The sequence below is a fragment of the Limulus polyphemus genome, unplaced genomic scaffold, assembly GCF_000517525.1.
Source record: "Limulus polyphemus unplaced genomic scaffold, Limulus_polyphemus-2.1.2 Scaffold1064, whole genome shotgun sequence".
In the NCBI taxonomy this organism is placed as follows: Eukaryota; Metazoa; Arthropoda; class Merostomata; order Xiphosura; family Limulidae; genus Limulus; species Limulus polyphemus.
Window position 1 is genome coordinate 236,444 of NW_013666674.1, and position 21,601 is coordinate 258,044.

Below are 21,601 nucleotides of genomic sequence, written 5' to 3' on the forward strand. Positions count from 1 at the left end.
AAATCCTAGAGCATTCGCCAAGGTACAGGATAGTTCTAGAAACGTGGCGTCACACTAGTCATGTGACTTTGCTGATGCAACAATATCTAACTTACCACTCAAGAAAATTTAGAACAATTGCTATGGTGTAAGCACCTTTTTCAAGCTGGCAAAGCAGGATTATAATTAATTTACTTAGCATTAGATATTAGTATAAGGCTTATTATATATATATATGTTCTTAACACTGCATTCAATTTCTAGTCCCTTAAAGATTTTCAATTAGAAGAGTGTATCAATAATATTCATATTAATGCCAATGATAACAGAACTAGAAATTTTTTTTAATGCTTAGGCCTGATAAATGCAATATGAGTTTACTGAAAACTATAAGTTTTCTCGAATTTAGTTGATTATACTTGTTTTTATAATCAACTTGATGAAAATTTATAATTTATGAATTTGCTTTCATTATGAAAAAATACACCCCACTTAATTTATAAAGTACAGAATAAGACTCACTACATTGAATAAAAGAAAACAGCTCAGGAATCTTACACTTTTAATGCTCTTTAAGGATATTGGAAATACATGTGAAGGAAGCAATTAAAGGCCTGTGACTGACAATTATTTTATCAAATTTTATGAATCTAAAGATTTCCTCATAGAGCCTTATTCAGGTACAAGAGTGTGTTATCTACTTCAATAAACTTGGTTAATAGCTTATCTGATGTGGAAGAATATTTCACATATCTCAAGAAAATTGGATATAAACTTAAAAATTATTCATGAAAATTTCAAATCAGTACCTTTAAAAAGTCATAAAGTGAGCTTTTTTCATGGTAAGCTGTAATCAGCCAATATTCCAACTGAAGATTATCTGCCCTTTTTTCTGCTGCAATAAAGGCCAAGATGTTATCATGTTTCATCTGTGGTAGCTGGAAAATCTCCTGTTCCACTTGCCAAGAGTTCTTGTCCTGCACATAAAACTTCTTTAATGTACAGCTAGTTGTTGGAGTCATTCATATTACATAGTGACCAAAAAATAAAAGTTCTGAATAATATACACTAACATGTTTTTATATGTCAATACATTAAAGTTGTACATTCATGTATCAAATCTTTGAAGATGCTCTAATTTCTTAAAAATTTCTTACTACCCTTATTCAACATACTAAAGATAATCTATATGCACTCAACAAATTCTCAAGTTCAGGTTCTCAGAGAGTTCCTAGCTTTAATCATATCAGTAATCCTAGCACCAACATTGAAAATTTACAGATTCTAATGACGTGTCCAACATGTATGGAAGTACTGAAGCATGACTTATATACATGCAATGTATACTTTACAGGGAACCAGTATTCAAAACATATTTTGGATAAATATTGGAACTTCTCCATCATTCCATCTTTGATTTTTCTGGGATGATATAGAAGGATACCTCTTGTGTAAGTGAAAGCACAGTTGATCCTGTTTTATATTTCTTCAAGTTTATCATGGCTAAACAGCAACATACAATTGCAGAAGCAAAACAATGAATGTTGGAGAAGCACCAGGGTTTATCAAAAATCTTTCGTGAAAGCATGTTATCCTGCTGAAGATAAACATAACATATTACCACTAGAAAATGCAGAAATTTCATTGGGATGCATAATAGGCATAGCAAATGCAAATCCATCTGTATGGGGATATAAGAAAATATGTCTTAGATTCAATGGCACAATGCTACCAAAGAATGGAATAAAAAAACAATGTTGATTGGGATTTAAGATGAAATGAATATCTTGAATAAAAACAAGGATACAGATGAATGATACATAAAAATAAGATATCTATCTAGAATTAAAAAAAATTATAAGTACAAAGATTTTAAAACCATTTTTCTGCAATCACACACATTTCAAATAAAGCGAGTCAGTTACTGATAAGAAAACTAGTGCAATGTATTTTACTTCTAACAATGTAAATGTTACATTATTCACAGCAAAAAAATTAGAAAAATGTTCCTGTTTTTAATTAAATGTGAATATTATCATATAAAGAATATAATATAAAGCAACAGCATGTGGTAATCAAAAACTAAACACAAATGAAAAACAACTATATATTAGGTTATTTCTGAATGTTTATCATTAGTATTAGAAAAAAAAGAGAGATAAAACCCGGTTTTTATGCTTAAAAACTTTATTATTATTTAACACTGGTGAAAGTACCCGGCTTTGCTTGCATTATCAGGTTGATAGTTGTGTATTCTGAACCCATTTCAGCATAAAAGCCATTGTTGGAACACATTGTTACCAAAATGCACTAACTTTTCTACATATTAGAAGTTGTTATATATAACGAACCACTTCTTTTCTATGTGGTTTTTCTCTAGCTTGAATGATTAAAATGATGCGCAGCACGGGCTTGCGCACATGTACATGGATAAGAAATACACAGATGCACACCCTCAGGGTCAACTTAGTGTGGGTGCAAAATTTCAGGTTTCTAGATTCTTTCCTTTTGGAGCTATGGTAGTCTCACACACACACACAGACATGAGCATGTGCATGCACTCACACATGTGTGTGTTTGTCTGTTCGTGATTTCTATTTGTAATACAAAGAACCATTTCATTTCTATGTGGGTTTTTGCTAGCTTGCTTCATTAAAAAGATGTGCACATATGTGGATAAGTAATAATACCCAGTTGCACACCCTCATGGTCCACTTAGTATGGGTGCAAAATTTCAGGTTTCTTGGTTCTTTCCTTTTGGAGCTATGACAGTCACACATACACATACACGCATACACGTGTGTTTGAATGTCTGTGATTTCTATTTGTAATGTAAGGAAACTTCTTTTCTATGTGGTTTTTTGCTACCATGCCTCATTAAAAATATGTGCACACATGTATACAAGATAGTAATACCCAGGTGCATACCCTCAGGGTCCACTTAGTATGGGTGTAAAATTTCAGGTTTCTAGGTTCTTTTCTCTTGGAATTATGGTGGTCACACAGACATGCCATTTAATTAGTATTATACTCTTAATATTACCATTTTTAGTATATGCTCCCCCCCCCCTCAAAACAAATTGTGAAGAACTTATGGAATCTATCTTGGTTTTGTGAGCACACAGTAATACAAATAGTTATGCTTTTTTTTATCAACATGCTAAAATCACTGATATATAAAATATTGTGTTCATCAGTAGTAAAGTTTTAAAGATTTGATTAAAAAAAGTTAAATTACCATCCATTTTGTAAGTTTAAGTGAGCTTAAACAAACAAGCCTATTGGTAAACTGCATTGCTGGTATACAAGGAATATCAGGCAAATTATTACACCAATATTTACAGTTTTACTATATTTTTGATGGCCCTTCTCAGCTATTTCTCTAATGTGAGAATTTTAGTAATATATTTCAATCCGTAAACTACTACACAATACTAACTGTGATATAAAACAGTTTGTGAATAAACAACTTTTCAATACAGTCACATCATTCCTAAAGTTTCAATGTACTCAGGTGAGTTTAAACATTTCCTTAAATATTCACAGCAGACTACTGAATACCTGTAGCACCACGATTGGTTCAACTATCTTGCCAAAGTTGCTGTCTTTCTAAACATAAATTAACCAAGTACTAACAAGCACAATTAGTTTTCTATTCAATTGTCAAAAATGTTGCATGCAACCATTTGTCATTAAATTGTTATTTCTCACATTTGTGAGCCACATTTATTAATATTTGGTATCATCAACTTAACTCTCTAACTACAGACATGGTCAATTCGACCTAAATGTTGACTCCAAATTGACCTTTACAGTTTTCATACTATAACTTCTAATATGTTTTGTGTATCTTAATGAAATTTTGCAAACTTTCATTAATCATTCAACTCATTTGTTAACAAGAAAATCAGAATTTTAATGAAGTATTTTCACTAAATATTTCTCCATGAATATATAGACTCAAAATTTTGACTGCTCAGAGAGCAAATGGATTTTCATATTAAGATTAAAACATTTTTCTTCATCTGAAAAAATCTCAAATTTCAATTGCATAATCCCCAAAACCTCCTAAAAAAGTTTCAAAGATTGTTTTTCAGGAAAACTTTATATTTTATCAGTTATTTTTTCTACCCTAACTCTATAAATGGTTAGTCAATTTGATCAACTTTGCAACCACAAACTTTTTTCTTTCTATAATGACTTCAAGTCGCAACATGAAATATTTGTTTGTTCTAAATAGCATTAAACTTGTAACAGTATACATTTGTATGTAAGTATTATTTCTTGGCACTTGTGTATAATGTTACAATAATAAATAACACACAACATTAAAATAATTAATTACACAATTAAAAACATTTTAATTAAGGTCAATCTATAACCACTAAAGAGTTGACTCTACATGTTTCGATGTTGCAACGTCATCTTCAGGAGTGAGTTGCAAAACATAATCATGTCTTATATATATTTTTTTGTTAAATAGGTCACATGACCTATGTACAGGTTTACAATTCCCGCATGAACATTTTAGAGAAGGTCACCTCACATTTTTGCATAAATATTCACCAGACCTTCATCTCTATTTAATAATACATAATCCTTTGAAATAATTAGATATAAAAAAGATCATGAGTCAACTTTTTAGTGGTCATATATCGACCTTAATTAAAATGTTTTTAATTATGTACTTATTTTAATGTTGTGTGTTATTCTTTATTTTAACATTTGCATATAATTAAATTCTCTCCCAACCATGTGTAACTAATATTCCCACAAAAAACTTACAAATCACTTGATAAACATGTAGCTCACATTACCCGATCAAATTACATAACACATAGGCTATTATTTTACTTAATCTAACATTATAAAATCTAAAAAGTTCCTAATTTTTACATTTTAATTACTTTTATAATAAGAAATAAAAATACATACAAGAAACAAGAAATATAGTATTTACCTGGATTTTCTTTATTTTTAGCTGTTGAGTGTCGACAAAATTTAATCATACTTTTTTTACTAATGGTATTACTGCACTAAATAATTTTCCATTTAATTATGTAATGCATCAAGGAACACAGAATAATAACATGCAAAAAGCAGGCAATGTCCTATAACTAACTCAATTTTTTTGGCTTTCCAACTAGGTAACAAGAGCCATTACAAATTCATCTAATCTCATTGATGTTATTCCTGTGAGAATAAAGTTTGAACTAGAAGAGAAATAGACAATTTTCTGTACAGAAAACAACATTATAATATACTATTATAATACATAATACACTATTTGACAGATTAAATATTTGGCTTTCTATTGGTTATGAATAACATACATAGAGAACAACTAGAAATTTCTGAAAGAAATAATGTGACAGATGGGTGTGGCAAGACAGGTTTTATTTTCTATTTCATGGTTCTGTAACCAAGTAGGATCGAAAACCAAAAAAAGTTAACATTTTCCTACACTGAAAATGTATTTTCAATAGATACTTACCTCCCCTTACAAATAGCTTTCCTTGACTTATATTGCCCTCTACAGGAGCAAATTTTTCCTCACCACTAGCTTTAATACTCCCACCTACCCCCACCTGCATTCATGTGAGGCATCTGCATGCTATCATACAAACAATCATGCTGTAACTCTCCACTAATAAGAGCACAACACCTATCATAACGAGTGCTCTCTCTCTCTCCCATCAAGCCCATAATCACTTCGAGATTGGGCATTACATACAAAACCTACACCTGAAATAGGGAGGTTGGGTGGGAAAAGTGAGTATCTATCAGAAATACATTTTTAGCATAGGAAAATGTTAACTTCCCATATGATATCTTACCTCATCTCACAAATAGCTAGAATACAACACTAAGTTGGCAGAAGGTCCAATGAGAAGATGATCCCCTTTAAAAGGTGCCTAAAAGGAAGACCATGAGGTTTGTGAATAAACAGAAGGCAACAAACCATTTCTGAGCATAGTAATATTTTGTCCACGTGAAAATGTGTCACAACATGGCAGAATAAAAAAAAAGGGATCCCAGGTATAGAGTGGTTAGGGCACTTTGGACCATACATGGGAGATTTACTTCAACCAACACTAGTGGAACCATGATAGGGATTTCAAGCCCACAGTAGGAAGAGGGTCCTTTGGCTTTTGCCTTGGATACAGAAACTGGTAGAAAAAATGAGCTTCTGTACCTGGGACCAATATCATCATGTGTGCACATTCAACACCACCATCACTATATCCACTGAGAACTGATATCTGGGAGATGGTAGGAAGGTGGACAGCAAAGTAGGGTTCACCTCCAGTCCAGCACCAGGCAGCATTGGGAATTTATTGTCCAGTCCGCAGTAGGAGATGGGTACCTGGCCACACATGTGAGGACACTTATGTGACTCGTCCAGCTCCAACCATCACCATATCTGCCAGGAACTGACATATGGGGGACATTAAGAAGGAGGGTGCCTCAGCTGGTGGCATCACGTCTGCAGTAGGATGAGCATAAATGCTATTCTACACCCAGAGAATACCACCCCAGTGGCTAGACTTTAGTAAGTGGCAAGGTCTCCTATACTCCACTAGTAGAAGAGGGGGGGACAAAATACCACAGGGAATACCTACAAGCAGTCTTGCAGAATGCCTCATCTCAACAAGGGGGGGGGGGGGGAATTTGACACACAGGACTTACATGTAGATTTAAGAATAAGTATCCTGGTAAGGCAACACTCATCACAAAGCAGAACCCAGAGACCCAAAAAAGAGCCTCTGCATAGAAAAGGTAGAAAAAAGGAGCCCTTACTCCCTCACAGAGAACTTGTGAAGCACAATATTCTGATGGGAGGAAGACGAAAATCCATAGAACAGGAAAAGGCCAGGTGGTGGTGATAATGAGCAGTGAAGGTAAGGGGAGTGGTCTACATACTAACATGAATGATGTCCTCCAATGGATGACAGAAATGGGCAGCCAAGGACATGGTAAGATGACAGATTTGATATAAAGAGACATGGAAAAGAAGACAGTCATCTGGTGAAAGGGAAGAATAAGCCAGGCAAATAAGTTGGAAATCTAACCCATAAGGAAAAAGGTCACGGGACTGGTAAAGATTCCAAAAAATAAAGAAATGGGAACCACTGAAGGAATCAGTACATGCCATGTAACAGCAGAAAGCCTTGATTGGGCAGAGAAGGCAATCAGCATCAAAACAGTCATAAAGGTGTAATATGGAAGGAAGGAAGGAAGGGAGGGAGGTGCATGTGAAAGTGGAATTATCCTCCCGAGTGCCCGAAGTTTAGGATAGGAAAAATTATCATGGAAAAGGACCACATAAGAACCGTGAAAAAAAGGACATAAATAGTGAACATGTCTGATGACAATGTCTACATGCCAACAGGAGGAGGAAAAGTAGTCTAGTCATCTATGTAATGGTGGAAACAAAGGTCCTGAGAATGAAGAAGATGGGCAAATGCATTGGCCACCTGATAAAAACATAGGAAGTTGAGGCGAGCCTAAATGGATAAGCCTGGAACTGAAAAACACAAACCCAATGGAAAAAAGTAAGGTAATGTCAGGATGCAGGGGAGATGAGAATGCGAAGATATGCATCTGAAACATCTACTGTCATTTACCATAGACCAGGAGTAAAACTCAAAGGGACAAGTATGACTCCAAGGTCAAACACGGTAAGACCAAGAAGCAGTTCAGAGCAAAAAGATGGATGACAGGGTGCCAGTCTTTCGTGTTCTTGGGGAGAACATAAAAATTTGAAGAAAAACTTGAACAAGAGGAAACCCTGTTCGATGGCACACATGTGAAGTAGATTCTGTACTGCCACTGAAAGATGCTGGCTGGAAATGGGATCATGAAGAGGAGGGAAGGAAACAGGACAATGGAAGAGGAGAACTGAAATGGAGAACCAGACCTTAAAAGACAACCTGCAAAACCCAAGGGTTTATGGTGAAGGAGCACCAGAAGTGAGCAAAGCAGAGGGGTACAGCTCCTACAGGATTGAAACCCAATATGTAGTCTTTGAGATCATCAATTGCTCCCAGGTAGCACCACAAGTACTGACAGCAAACCTCAAGAATACTCAAGGCTAGAACCAGAAAGAGATATGAATAAGGAAGGCAAGACATGAGAATAGGTACTGGAAAAGGTTGGGATAAACAGAAGGCTAATGAGGAAAGGAAGGTAGGCAATCATGCTGATCAACTCTGGTTTCCAAAGAGTTGGGAATGCCTGCAAAAACTTTCTGGTGCAAAAAAGGTGCCATGCACAAATCATGCAATGAGGAGGGAGGCAAAAATATCCATGACAAAAGGGTATTCCAAGCTTAAACATTCCCAACAACAGAGAAGCAATGTTAGCAAGGAAAAGGTGAAAAGGAGAGGCATGCCATGGTGGAAAATGGAAAACTGAGGTTTGGAGAAGACAACTGAAGTACTGAGATCTCAACTTTTAATGGGACAAGTAAGTTGAAATTCTGTGAGTCTAAATAGAGAAACACAGAATGGTGATATGCCAAAGCAGGAGCTTCCAGAGTAGGTGGGGGTCACATCATACTGACCCCCAAATGCAACTGGTCTCTATAACACTTTGAGTGAACCAAAAAAATCCAGTGATGGAGATGAAACATGAGATTCTGGCCCCTTGGCTTGACACAAAGAAAGGCAGGTAAGAAATCTTAGGAAACAGGAGACAAGGATAAAACAACAAACCTGAATCATTAAGTTGACAAAGGGAGAAGGATGCCTGGGCACCATCCCTTAAACAAAACAGTGAGGCATAGACAGGAGGAGGGAACAGGATGTCAAAACTCATCCTCATATTCAGGCATACCTCACATAGTAGTAGAGGACAATCATCCAGTGACTCAGAAGACTGCAAAAAAATGTAGTCAACTTCCTTCAAACAGAGCAGTTACTTTATCAGCAGAATGGTTGCCTAATGCCATTTGAAGCTTCAAATAGAAGTAAAAATTCTGGGAACATTGAATGAAGAAGAAAAAAATGGTTTGTAAAACATGGAAAAAAAATTTTCAAAATAACACACATAACTTGAGCAAAAATAAAATTAAAGAACTAGTAAAAGAAAAAACGAAAACAAAATTAATCCACACAAATTTGAAAAAAAGAAACAATTAGTAGGAAAACATGAGCGAAAACACATCCTATGAGCAGGACTGCCAATCAAGAAGTGATTACGGACTGCACGGTAGAGAGGGCACTAGTTACGATAAAGAGTTGTGTCGCACTCGTATTAGTGGAAGGTTGTTGTATGATAGCATACAGATGCCTCACATTAATACGCATGGAAATAGGTGGGAGTATCAAAGCTAGTGGCAAACAAAACTTTTTGCCTATAGAGGGCAGTATGAGTCAAGAATAGCTATTTGAGTGGAGGTAAGATATTGTTTTGGAATTATGCTTTGCCTGAGTGAAGACAACATTATAATGAATAATTTACATTAAATTTCATACTTCTTGGAAGGGTAGTAAATAAGTTAGAGAAGTGGGGATGTCTAGAGAGCAAATGTTACAATTCTCATATTAGGGGAAATTCAGAATTTTTTTAAAATATTACCTTACAAAATTACAAATTTAAAACTTATATAATATTGAAAGTTGGATTATTAGCTACATTTTTATGCCAAGTTTATTCTTATACTATGACAAGAAAGTAGTTTAATTAAAGTTTCAATGTAATTCAGAAAAACCTTGTGACGTGTGCAGAAGAGAATGCCCATAGCAAGAGGATTAATACGAAATCTTACCCTTGGTTTTCTCTTCAATAATAAAGAAACATGTTTAACAATACTCTAATCATCATCCCTATGAAAGAGAAGTTAGAGATTTAAAAAACAAGTTGCAGGAAAAGCTTTTAACTGACACTATCAAACTGATTGTTATTATTTTTAAGCAAAACATTTTTGATTCTGTTTGACTTTAAAACTTATTGAAAAACAAATATGCACAAAACAATACATACGTGTAACACTTTTTAGAATGTCTTTCAAATTTCACCATGTCTGATCAAAAAAACTACTTCCATGGATAAGTTGGCATAATCAATTTTAGGATGAATTAAACCTTTCCATCTATACCTAGAACCATATTCATGTCATAACCTTTAAGTTTTAACTTAATTTCAAAAAGAAATATAAAAAAAAATTCTCAATCATCCCTTTACTGTGTCACATGATTCATCTGAGCTCCAAATTTGCACTTTAAGAATTTTATATCATCAAAAATAGGCTGCAACAGTTTCTAACCAACTAGAAAGATGAAATACACATAATTACAAGCAAAAATATAAAATATGAACCTCCTACCTTCTTGACCTGTTAATATATTAATAAATTAGTCAAACCCACCAAGGAAGCCCTCTCTCTGACTTACAAAATTGTTTGCTAATTAATTCTACATGGCAGATGTTTATAATCAATAAACAGAGTAGTTGTTCCTTTATATAAATATTACAAATTATTCTATACCTTTCTCTCAGTAAGTCATCACTCAGTAGAATTTTATGCTTTGTTGTTTTAATATTTTTCTGCTCTGAATGCTATATGAATTTGATTAACCTATTTATAGCATGCTTAGAAAGCAAGATAAATCACAATACTTTTGAAACATTCTATTCCAATGACTTATATTGAGAGATAAATTAACTTTTTTGAACATCCAAATTTGTGAGACTCAATGAGACTAACAGAAGAAAGTCCTAAGTCTTTTAGTAGAGTGCAAAGGAACCAGAGTACACAGTACATACCACAAAGTCTTGTCTACATGTATACATTTTATATATTATTATACATTTTTTAATGACATTTATTATAATGCAAACATTAAAAACATCTTAGTTTAGCCTAACAAAACTTCAGTAGAATAAAATGTCTAAATTTTCACAGGTAAAAGTATCTGTGTAACATCACATCTCACAATCTCATGCTGTTTATGTTAACTCTACAGGAAACAGCTAATGAGCTTCCACTATAATTTATTGCTTATGAAGTATGGGTTATTGCTACAATGGGTGCAAAGTACAGCTATAAAACCTGAAAATTAAAAGAAAACAGATATGAAAAGGTTAACAGTTGAGACCATTAGCCTTTTCACAACAGGTACCACTTTAAATCCTTTCTGCACAAGCCAATGAGTTACATTCAAAATTTAATTAAACAACTTTACTATCAATGTATGTCAAGGAAATTAACATCATGATGAATGTTATAATTCCAAGTTTTACTTTATCTAAGTTTAATTCCTTTATTTCAAAAGAAACCTTTAAAAACAACTTAATCTCCAGTTTTCTTGTCACATAATTCCCGAGTTAAGAAAAATCTCAACTTTTGCAGCCTCTGTATTAAATGGAATAAACCACAGCCTGTACATTTATGTCAATACAATAACTATGTTTACTTGCCCTACTGACACTAATAATTCAAAGTCCTTTTATTGAATCCAGTAGAAACAAGGAATAAATTTTGCCAAACCATAACAGATGCCATGCCCACTATCTGTACTTTGCTTTGAGGTTTACAAGCTACAAGTAGTCATTAGAAATTATAGTTTTCCTACACTGAAAACATATTTCCGACAGGTAGTTACCTCCTCTCACATAAATAGCTATTGTAGTTCATTGCTGCCCTCTATATGCAAAAACATTTACACGCACCCCACAAGCCTTCTATCTCCCCTCCATCAGAATTGACTAACTCTCATGCATTTCTCATGCAAATCATCATACTTTTATGATGAATGTGATTCCCTCTATTCAATTTACCAAACTACTACTTCAAGTTTTGGCAGAAGATGGAAACACCAATTTTCAGTGGGGAGGAAGGATGGGAAGTGTGAGAGAAGGCACGTAACTATTGGAAATACATTTTTAGTGTAGGAAAATTATAACTTTTGATACAGTACATTACCTCCACTTAAATAAAAAGCTATAAGCCCACATTGAATAGGTGAAGGGACCAGTGTGAGGGAAAGGAAGAATCATCCTTCAAAAGTGTCTTAATGACACTCCCTAAGATGAGACAGTCAGATTTGAAGATCTGATGTGAGGAACCACACCATTTTGCCCATCATAGAAAGATGTCACATATATGGGTGGAAAACAGAGGAGCACATCCAATTTGGAGAACTATGGCTGGAAAGTGATTCAAATATTTATGCAATATTTATGAAACTCAATCCCAGAAATTATAAAAGTGGGTAAAATGAAAAGGATGTGCCCATAGGTGTAGAGTGGCTAGGGCATGATGGACCTTACACGGCAAGTCAACTACATACAAAACTCATGCCACTGGGAACCAAGATCCATAAAGGAGTAGGATGAGGATCATACTGTTGGTAAGCCAACTACACTCCAAAACCTGGCCATCTGGTGAGGTATGAAAGAGGATCATACTGTCTTTACCTCAAGTTCATGAGACCAGAAGGAATATTGTACTCCCCCGACTAATAAACGGGGCATGTGTGAATATGATAAATTGATAGATCGATCCAGTATCAAAAAGATGTCTACATGATGTAAACAATCTCCATGAAAGGTGAAATTGACCAGAACCACCCCAAGAGCATTAACAATGAATAAGAAACATCAAGAGATAGAATAAGGGAAATAATCATAATGATTCGCAATTACTTCCACTGTGACCTACAATACTGATGAAGTATAAATGAGGGAGGAATATAGACATCTGTAATACATGTGTGAGGACTTATGTTGATTGGTTCTACTCTAAATCCAAAAACTGGCCACTCGGAACCGGGGTAGGATGCAGAATCTCAATCGAGGTAGTGAACTGCAATTTTGAAGTCTCACTCCCATTTGTTTTCATGTTTGATAATGGAGGACATCACATCATCTATACCAGCAGAACACCACTGCCCTATATTCAACTGAATGGTTTGCATTTCATGGTCCACCACTCCAATAGCTTGGAACTGGAAAATGGTAATGACTTTCAAACTCTATTGGAAGGAAAAGGGATAAAAACATGGTGGAGAATCCAGAGGAGTGACAACATCTGAGACAGTGTAATGGGTGACCACAAAACCCTATTTTTAAAAACAGATCCTACCAATTTATTCAATACAGGGCATGGCAGGGATGGGCAGCTATTCCCTTCTGCTTTACCCATGTAGTCCATGGGTGGGTACAGTCCAGAAAGGGGAAACTTATGAAGCAATTCTATCGCAAAGATAAACCTACCAGTGATTTTGTGGAACAGCCATCTTTGCAGCATGTTGCATGAGCATGGAATAATAATATGCAAGTCGACATGGCTTGACAGTGTGGATTTGAGCAGTTAAAAAATACCTGGTCAAGCACCACTTGCTAGTGAATGGGATCCAAACAATGAACATTAATAATGAGGAAAATGGTCCCTGAAAAGGAAAAATAAGACAAAAACTGAATTCTGATATTCTAGAATGTATACAAGTGGCAGATGATAACCTGAACAGGAAAAAAAACTGTGATACAGTGCAAATAGTGAGAGACAAACATATCCTGGGTAGTCCACATACCTGCTCAAAGAAGTACCTCCAAAGGACGATGAAGATGAAATGCAAATGAAAAGGTAAGGTGTCGAATTGGATGAGAAGATACTCAGAATAAACTACGAGAGGAAGATGAAAAAGAGGAAAAAGCCAATCAAATGAAGAGCCAAACCCAATTAGAAAAAGAGGAAGGAGAAAGAACATAAACAGAGGACAGTTGCCAAGGGAAAAAGAAGTGGGAAGGAACACCACAGAAGGAAGCCATGCAGACAATATAACAGAGAAGAGCATCTACAGGATATAGAAGTCTATCAAGATCAGGATGAGGATAAAGGTGTGAAACGAAAGGAAGGGAAAGCAACTAAATGTAGGTGTTATCCTCACAAGCTGCTGAAGTGTTAGGGAGTAAAAACAAGTTTGAGAAAGGAGAAGACATGTATAAAGATAAAAGAGTACACAAGAAAAATCAATGACAAATAAACAGATGTCCACAAGCGATTAGGAGAAGGAAGGAAGGAAGACATAAGGGAAGATGAAACAAGGAGCACTGGGAGTGTGGATCGAATGTAAGCAAAGTGACCCACTGCAGGACCACATTAATATCTCCATCCGGAAGAGCAGCCCATCATGGTGGGCAAAAATCCAGAAGGAACATATGCACAGGGAAAGTGTAGGAAAGGTAAATATCTGTGGGAAAAACGAAAGGTATGGGGCAGGATTGCCCGAACATCTGAGACCAAGGAGACAGAAGACCCTCAATCCAAAAGTCATGAGAAGAAATCTGCATGATGAAGAACAGTAGGTTGATCAGGGGAAAACCCTGGACTCAAAAACCAATGGCAGAAAAATTCCATTTGCATTGAGAAACTTCCATGTAGGAAGGGTGAATGAAATAAGCCAATAACGAAACTATCCATCAGGAAAAGCTGAATCACCTCTCCAACGACCAGAAGAAAACCAGGGGTGAAGATGAAGGAAAAGAAGGTCTAGATGAAACACCAGTGACTGAGGGTGGTGAATATAGGAGGGAGACAGAGGAAATGGAGGTAATGGAGGAGGAAGTTGGAGCTGGAGAAGCCTCACAAACCACAGCTGAGATGGCCAGGAAAGACTGAACATGAAGTTTCAAGGATAAACGAAATCAGCTAAGTAACTTTGAACCTTTTAATCAATACTGTAGTCAGTGCAGAAGAAAAGATGATATTATTAACTTGAATTCATATTTTTCAACTTTTCATTTCACTGTACAATATTGATTTCACTGCACATATGTGTTGGGATAGAGAAAATAAGAGATAAAATAAAATATAAAAGACTTGATAATCATTTAGGAGGTTATTTTAATGAAATAAGAAATCTATATGATGAAAAGTGTTTTTATTCTTAACATGAAAATCTTCTTTCTCTCAGACTGATTCAGTAAAGATTTTGGAAATCCACAGACCAATGTTTAGTAAAAATACTTTGTTAGAAAGTGACTTTTGTATACTTATACTTTATTCTTTTGTATATTTATTAAAAACTTGCCAAACTTTGTGAAGATACACATAGTAAATTCCGAATTATAGTAAACATTAATTATTATAAATAACTTTACATATCCGGGGTTGATCAATTTGAACTGATGGTTAATGCACCATTACAAATTTTTTGTCAAATAACTTCATACTTTCACACGAGGTATATCAATGTGATATACCACTTACACTATAAATAAATTCAAATACAAAATGTACAAATAGTTTTTGAACTGATCATGAAGCAACATTTACCTGTGGAGGGAATATCTTCACAGCAACAAATTCATTTATCAACTGAGCTTTCCAAACAGCACCAAAACGTCCCTGAGCCTTAATTTCTAAGAGCTGCACAGGCTTGAGGCGGGGAAAAGGTGAAGGAGGAGAAAGATCAGTAATGGGAATTTCATTGAAGTAAGTCATTTTATGGTGTCTATACAACCAGTAAGAAGCAATGAGAACAAGAGTAACTGCTAGTAATGGCACAAGTGTGTACAACAGTGTATTAAGTACTGGATTTCCTTCATTAAGAAGTGGAACAGGAACATTAGTACTGTATTCCACTGCTGAAAGTAAAAAAATAAATAAATAAAATTAATCATTTGTGATGTCATACAAACAGTGAAATCAGTTACTACAAATCAGAATTAGGGTAAGAATTTTCTAACACTATATTACTTATTTAACACCATTAATATTAATTATTATTTTACTGTTTTAACCTACTCATTATTAGAAGAACTGGCAAACCAGCAAATCTTCTGGTGTTCAGTATGGTGATAATATTGCTGGATAAAAAAACATGTTTTTAAGGGAGTTAGACCTAAATTATGGCCTATTTGTTTTATCGTTTTTATATATTACAGCAAGATCTGGTTTACATTTTAGAAGATAAAGATATATCTTGAATAAAACAGGATTATATGTGTAAGCCTAGTGATGAATGGCTCTGTACAGAAGAATTTTCACAGTTAAGAAGCTATATAAATATTAAGTGCCATATTAAAATATATTTTTTACAAAAGATATATAGGATTTTGAATGTTTTTCTCAATATGAAAGAATTTGGTTCAATATTTTTTTGAATTTTACAAACCCGAGAGCCACGTTCTGGCAAAATGTTTTAAAATAATAATAATAATAAAAAAAACTTCCAAAGCTCTATCTTCTTTTCTTTTTTTTAATGTTTTCATAACCTAAAAGAAACCAAAAACTTCATTTTATGATGCATTATAAACCCACCTACACTTGTATGTATACATACTTTATAATCTTTAAAGTCCACTTTGTTCATAAATGAAATAAAAAACAAAAACTGTTACTAACACTTTCCAAGAACCCTACAGATATTTCTTCTATCTCAAGTGTAGCTTATGAATTATATTGTAAAAATTACCCAGTGCTTTACATTGTCCAAATAGAATATAGAGCTAGATTTAATGATAAGTAAACATTCACGTTGTAATAAAAAGGAAATTATTTTTTTTAGCTATTCATGTATATTTGACACTAACAGAGCATAATAAAATCTAAAATAATATAAGATTTAAGATTATGACAAAACACAAAAATCAAGCTGTTTATCATAAAATAATTACAGTGAAGTACAGAATTGTTTTACACATAACCTGAATTATGATTAACTCTTTCCATACCATTGGATTAAAGTGTGCATGTCATGACCTTTTAAAGTATTAAATTAAAAATTTCATTACAAAACTTAATTATCAATGTATGTCAACAAGTTTGGCAAGGAAGCATAGTTTCTACTTCAAATTTTTATATTATCAAAGTTTTAACTTCTTAATTTTCAAATCAATTTAAAAAAATCTTAATCTTCATTCTTCTCTATGATGTGATATTTTCAAGCTCAAATTTCTCCATTCCAGAATTTTCTAAGACGAAAAAATTGGCTGCTGCAGTTTACAACCAATTAGAAATACAAAATTATAAGCAAGAATCTAGCATTTCAACCTCTTACCTTCTTGTTTTGCTAAGATCTCAATAAATTATTCAAACCCAACAAAAAAAGTCTCCCCCCCCCTCTCTCTTAGAACTTTGAGGTTAATTACTAATCAACCATACATGGCTGATGGACATGTTTATAATGAATAGAAAAAGAAGTTTATCTTTTACATAAATCTTACAATTCTGTTTCCCTGTCATAAGCTGATGAGAACTGTTTGGTATTCGTTCATCAGATTTGGTGCTCCAAACAGAAACAAACTTTTTAACCTATTTAAGCTTATGTAAAAAACTGGATAGCTTATAGTACTTTTGGAACATTCTATTTTAGTGATTGATATATTTTTGTGTTCCAAAATACATACTTGAAAGCTGCATGAATGTGTTTAGAAAATTTTGTTTACCAAAATCTGTGAAACTCGACAAGACTTAGAGGAGTGCAAATGGCCTGAGTATGCAGTGAATACTACAAATCCTGTTTTTTGCAAATATATTTTTCATTTATTGTTGCATATTTTGTAACAAAAATAACCAAAAAGTAAAAATTATAAACCTATCAGTTTACCTTAACAAACCTTCAATAAATTTCATTAGTTGAGTGTGTAACATGACACTTGCTGTTTATATTAGCTCTTTCGGAACCAGCTAGTGGGCTCCTGCTGTGATTGATTGCTTTTGATACAAGGACTACTACTACACTGGTTACAAAGTACAACAACAAAACCATGAAATTAAAATGACACAGAGTTGAACAGTTGAAATTGTTCAGATAAATAACTTGGAGCTTTTTGATCAGTGCAGTAATTTTGTTTCATATTTTCAACTTTTCATTCCACAGAACATAGATGATCTCTGTACAGTTAGTGTTAAGAAAATAAAAAATAAAATATAAATCCTTTTATATTCATTCAGTAGGTTCTGGTTTATGCAAATGAAGTATGAAAACTCTTATATGAAAATACAAGTATTTTTATTCTGATTATTAAAATCACTTTCACTCACAATGACTTAGTAAAGGCTTCAAAAATTTAGAGAGAAACCTTTAGTAGAAATACTGTACTATAAAATCTTTTTTATGAACAACAGACTTTTAATGTTTACTAAAACCTTGCAAAGTTTCCTGAAAATACATTTAGTAAATTCAGAGTTATAGTACGTATAGTTTCATAGTTCCAAGGTTGGTGAAACTGACCAGCTTTGTTCTTATAGGGTTAAACAACATTTGGAAAAAACATATCTGATCTCAATTAAACAGAAGTAAATAATCTCTTAATTTAAGGTTTGTTCAAACAATTTTACACGTTAGATTCTTAAGCAGTAGCTTACTACATACTTACAGGAAAAGATCTGTTTATTTAACTAAAATATTTCTAAAACATTTTTTTTATTTCTCAATTGTTTTTTTTTGAACTATAATATCTTCTTTCAAAATTTTCATCACAAGCTTAACATCATTCTTCATTAGAGAAAAATCATAGCTATTCATTCCAAACTATAAAACTGTCACTTACTAGACAAATTGGAATATATAATTTGAAACAAATCGTATGAATTACAAAACACAATAGTTTCCTGAACTTATAAAGCCAAAATATTACACGCTATACAGAACAACCTAACTAATATCACAAACTCAATTTGCAAGATTTTAATATAGAGTATTTTCTGTGTTTCTAAAAATTCATACCAATCCTAAGTTTGTTTGTTTTGAATTTTGCGCAAAGCTACACGAGAGCTATCTGCAGTAACCGTCCCTAATTTAGCAGTATAAGACTAGAGAGAGGGCAGCTAGTCATCACCAGCCACAGCCAACTTTGGGCTACTCTTTTACCAACGAATAGTGGGATTGACTGTAACATTATAATGTCCCACAGCTGAAAGGGCAAGCATGTTTAGTGGGACAGGGATCCGAACCTGCAACCCTCAGATTGCGAGTCGAGAGCCCTAACCACCTGGCCATGCTGGGCCAATCCTAAGTTATTAATTCTGTTTCAAAATGGCTACAGCCATTCAGGAATTAAAAAAACTACAAGTTCACTCACAGTATACAAGCAAACATAATGAGGACATTCAAAAACATGTGCTAACTGGCATGTGTAAAGAAAAGTACAACATATTTTGAGATGTTCAATGTAACAGTGAAAAGCTTTTGAAGAGTCATTAATAGTTTCAGAACAAACAAAATTACCTTATGACAGGGTTGTATTTTTAAATTGATAAAAGTAAAGTGGAAAAATGTCCTTGCCTCTTGAACTAAAGGCTGAAACTTCTCAAGTTGTTTGAATTTAATTTTTTAAACACACACACACAACTTGAATATTGGACTATCATTTAACATGAAAATGTTCAGGGCAGTATCAACTGAGGCCTAGTCACTTTATTTTAACCAAACCTGCCACATTGATCTAGTACACAACTCATGCCCACATTTACTCCTGTATAAATTGAAAAATAAATAAATTTTTGTACATACCAGACTCTGTGGTTAATACACCTGGAAGGTAAACGGTAGTCATATTCTCGTTGCACATATCACCTTCGCAGCAGCAAAACAGTAATGTTATATTTGGATCTTTTTGGGTTTCTGTGCACCTTGATCCTGAAATGCCATCAAGCTTGCTTCCAACCCAGCATCCTGATGTAGCATATATATACACACACAAACAGTGAACAATTCTCAGCGTTGAACATCTTTATGCAATCTAATAATTGTATTATAATAGCTATCAGGGGATTAAAAAAAAAGCATTCTTCATATTTTCAAGAATACACAGACATATCTGAAAACATTCTTTTGAAATATTTCAAGACTACAATTACAGTGTAAAGCTGGAGGAGGGCAAATCATCAACCCTCTTTCTCTAAAGAAATAAAATCAAAACACGCTAATAGATCAACTTTATATATTATGTATGGCATGTAATCCATTTTTTCCCCTTTCTGTGATTAACCTATAAATTTATTTTTTCTCTTTACATTAACCTTTGGATTTCTATGAACTCAAAGTTTACTCCATAGATTTGGCTGAGTAGCTGCATCAATTTCTTTTTTTTTTATTTAAATTGAAGATATACAATTCTATGCAAAATATTAAAACATTTTGTGGTTAAAACAAAATCAATTAACCCTTTTGTATCTGGTAAGTTAAAGTACATATGTTACAACCGTTTACAGAGTTACATTCAAAATTCAATTAAACTACTTTATAATCAATGTATACAAATAAACTTGCCATAAAAATGTAGTTAATAAACAAAACTTTAATATTATTTAAGTTCTAAGTTCTTAATTTTAAAAATAAATATTTAGAAAATCCTTAATCTCCCATAGTGTGATGTTTGTTATCTGTCTTCTTCCTTCTTTAATTTATTTACCACCTATCTGAGAAGTATGAAATTCATTGTAAATTACTCATTATAATATGGGTATTGCTCAGGCAAAGCATATTTTTTATAGCCTCGAAACTTATTTGGCTTCAGTCATAAACTAGAAAATGAGACCTGCTTACCGCACCCACCCCTCTTTCAGAAATTACCAATAGTTCTCTCTGACATTTAATATTATATTATTTATAACCAATAGAGAGCCAAGGTTTTGATCTATCAAATGACATATTATATTGAGTTGTTTTTTGTTCAGAGAATTGTCAATTTTCCTTCCAGTTCAAGGGAAACACACTGACGAGCTTAGCCGAATATCTTAACGACTCTTGTCGCACGCTAGAAAGTTAGAAAAATTTTGATTATTCTGGGACATTGTCTGCTTTTTGCATTTTATTGTTCTTTGTTCTCTAGTTCATTATTTAAATGAACAAGAATTATTTAGTACAGTACTACCACTAGTATGAAACTTTTGGGGTTAATTATCATCGACAGATGACAGCAAAAAAGAAAAAGACACAGTTATGTACTTTATTTCTTGTTTTTCATGTGTATTCTTTATCTATTACTATAAAACTAACTAAAATGTAAAAATTAAAAACTTTTACTTATGTTAGATAATGTTGGATTAGGTAAAGTAAATAATAACAACAACAACAAAAATAATTTTTTGTGAGGTACACTCACAAGCAGCTCATGAGTAGCCTGTGCATTATGTAAATCGATAGGGTAAAATAAACTACACATTTGACCAACCTCATATAGAGTTAGAGTTAAGAAAATAACAGATAACATATAAAGCTTTTACAGATCATGCCAATTAAAGCTGAAAATTTTCAGATGAAGGTTATCATTTTCTTACAGACTGGACAGACAAGGTTTCACTTCTAGTCCTTGATATTACTAGGCAGGGGACAGTGCTGAAAAACCAAAAACAATCCATAGAATGGATTGTGGCCAGGGCGAGTGGACAGTGAACAAAATATATACTGACTCCAACAGCAAGTAAATAGAGTAATATACTGAAAGCAACCAGAATTATAATGAGGAAGTAACCAAATGGCAGTCCCCGGAGAAACTTCCACATCAATCGTAGGAGTCAGGACGTACACCAAACCAAACTTAGAATTATGGGGCAGTGTCTGAGTCTCAGCTCAACCATAAGAACAAGGAATAATCATGTAGCCAATATTATGAGCAGGAAAAGAACAAGACCCACTGAAACACAAAAGCCTGGAAGAATCCACAT

At 33.7% G+C, this 21,601-nt stretch overlaps 1 protein-coding gene across 2 annotated transcripts in view; it reads right to left on the minus strand.

Annotated features, from left to right (window-relative positions):
• LOC106461949 (activin receptor type-2B-like) overlaps positions 1-19,603 on the minus strand; it is a 66,154-nt gene extending 46,551 nt beyond the window's left edge. For both annotated transcript variants that reach the window (XM_022389055.1, XM_022389054.1), the window contains exons 1-3: positions 19,446-19,603; positions 15,263-15,573; positions 789-956 (exon numbers count right to left, since the gene is read on the minus strand). In XM_022389055.1, coding sequence (XP_022244763.1) covers positions 789-956; positions 15,263-15,573; positions 19,446-19,503 — 537 coding nt within the window. In that variant the 5' untranslated portion in view covers positions 19,504-19,603. The remainder of the gene's footprint in view (positions 1-788; positions 957-15,262; positions 15,574-19,445) is intronic.
• Positions 19,604-21,601: the final 1,998 nt, after the last annotated feature.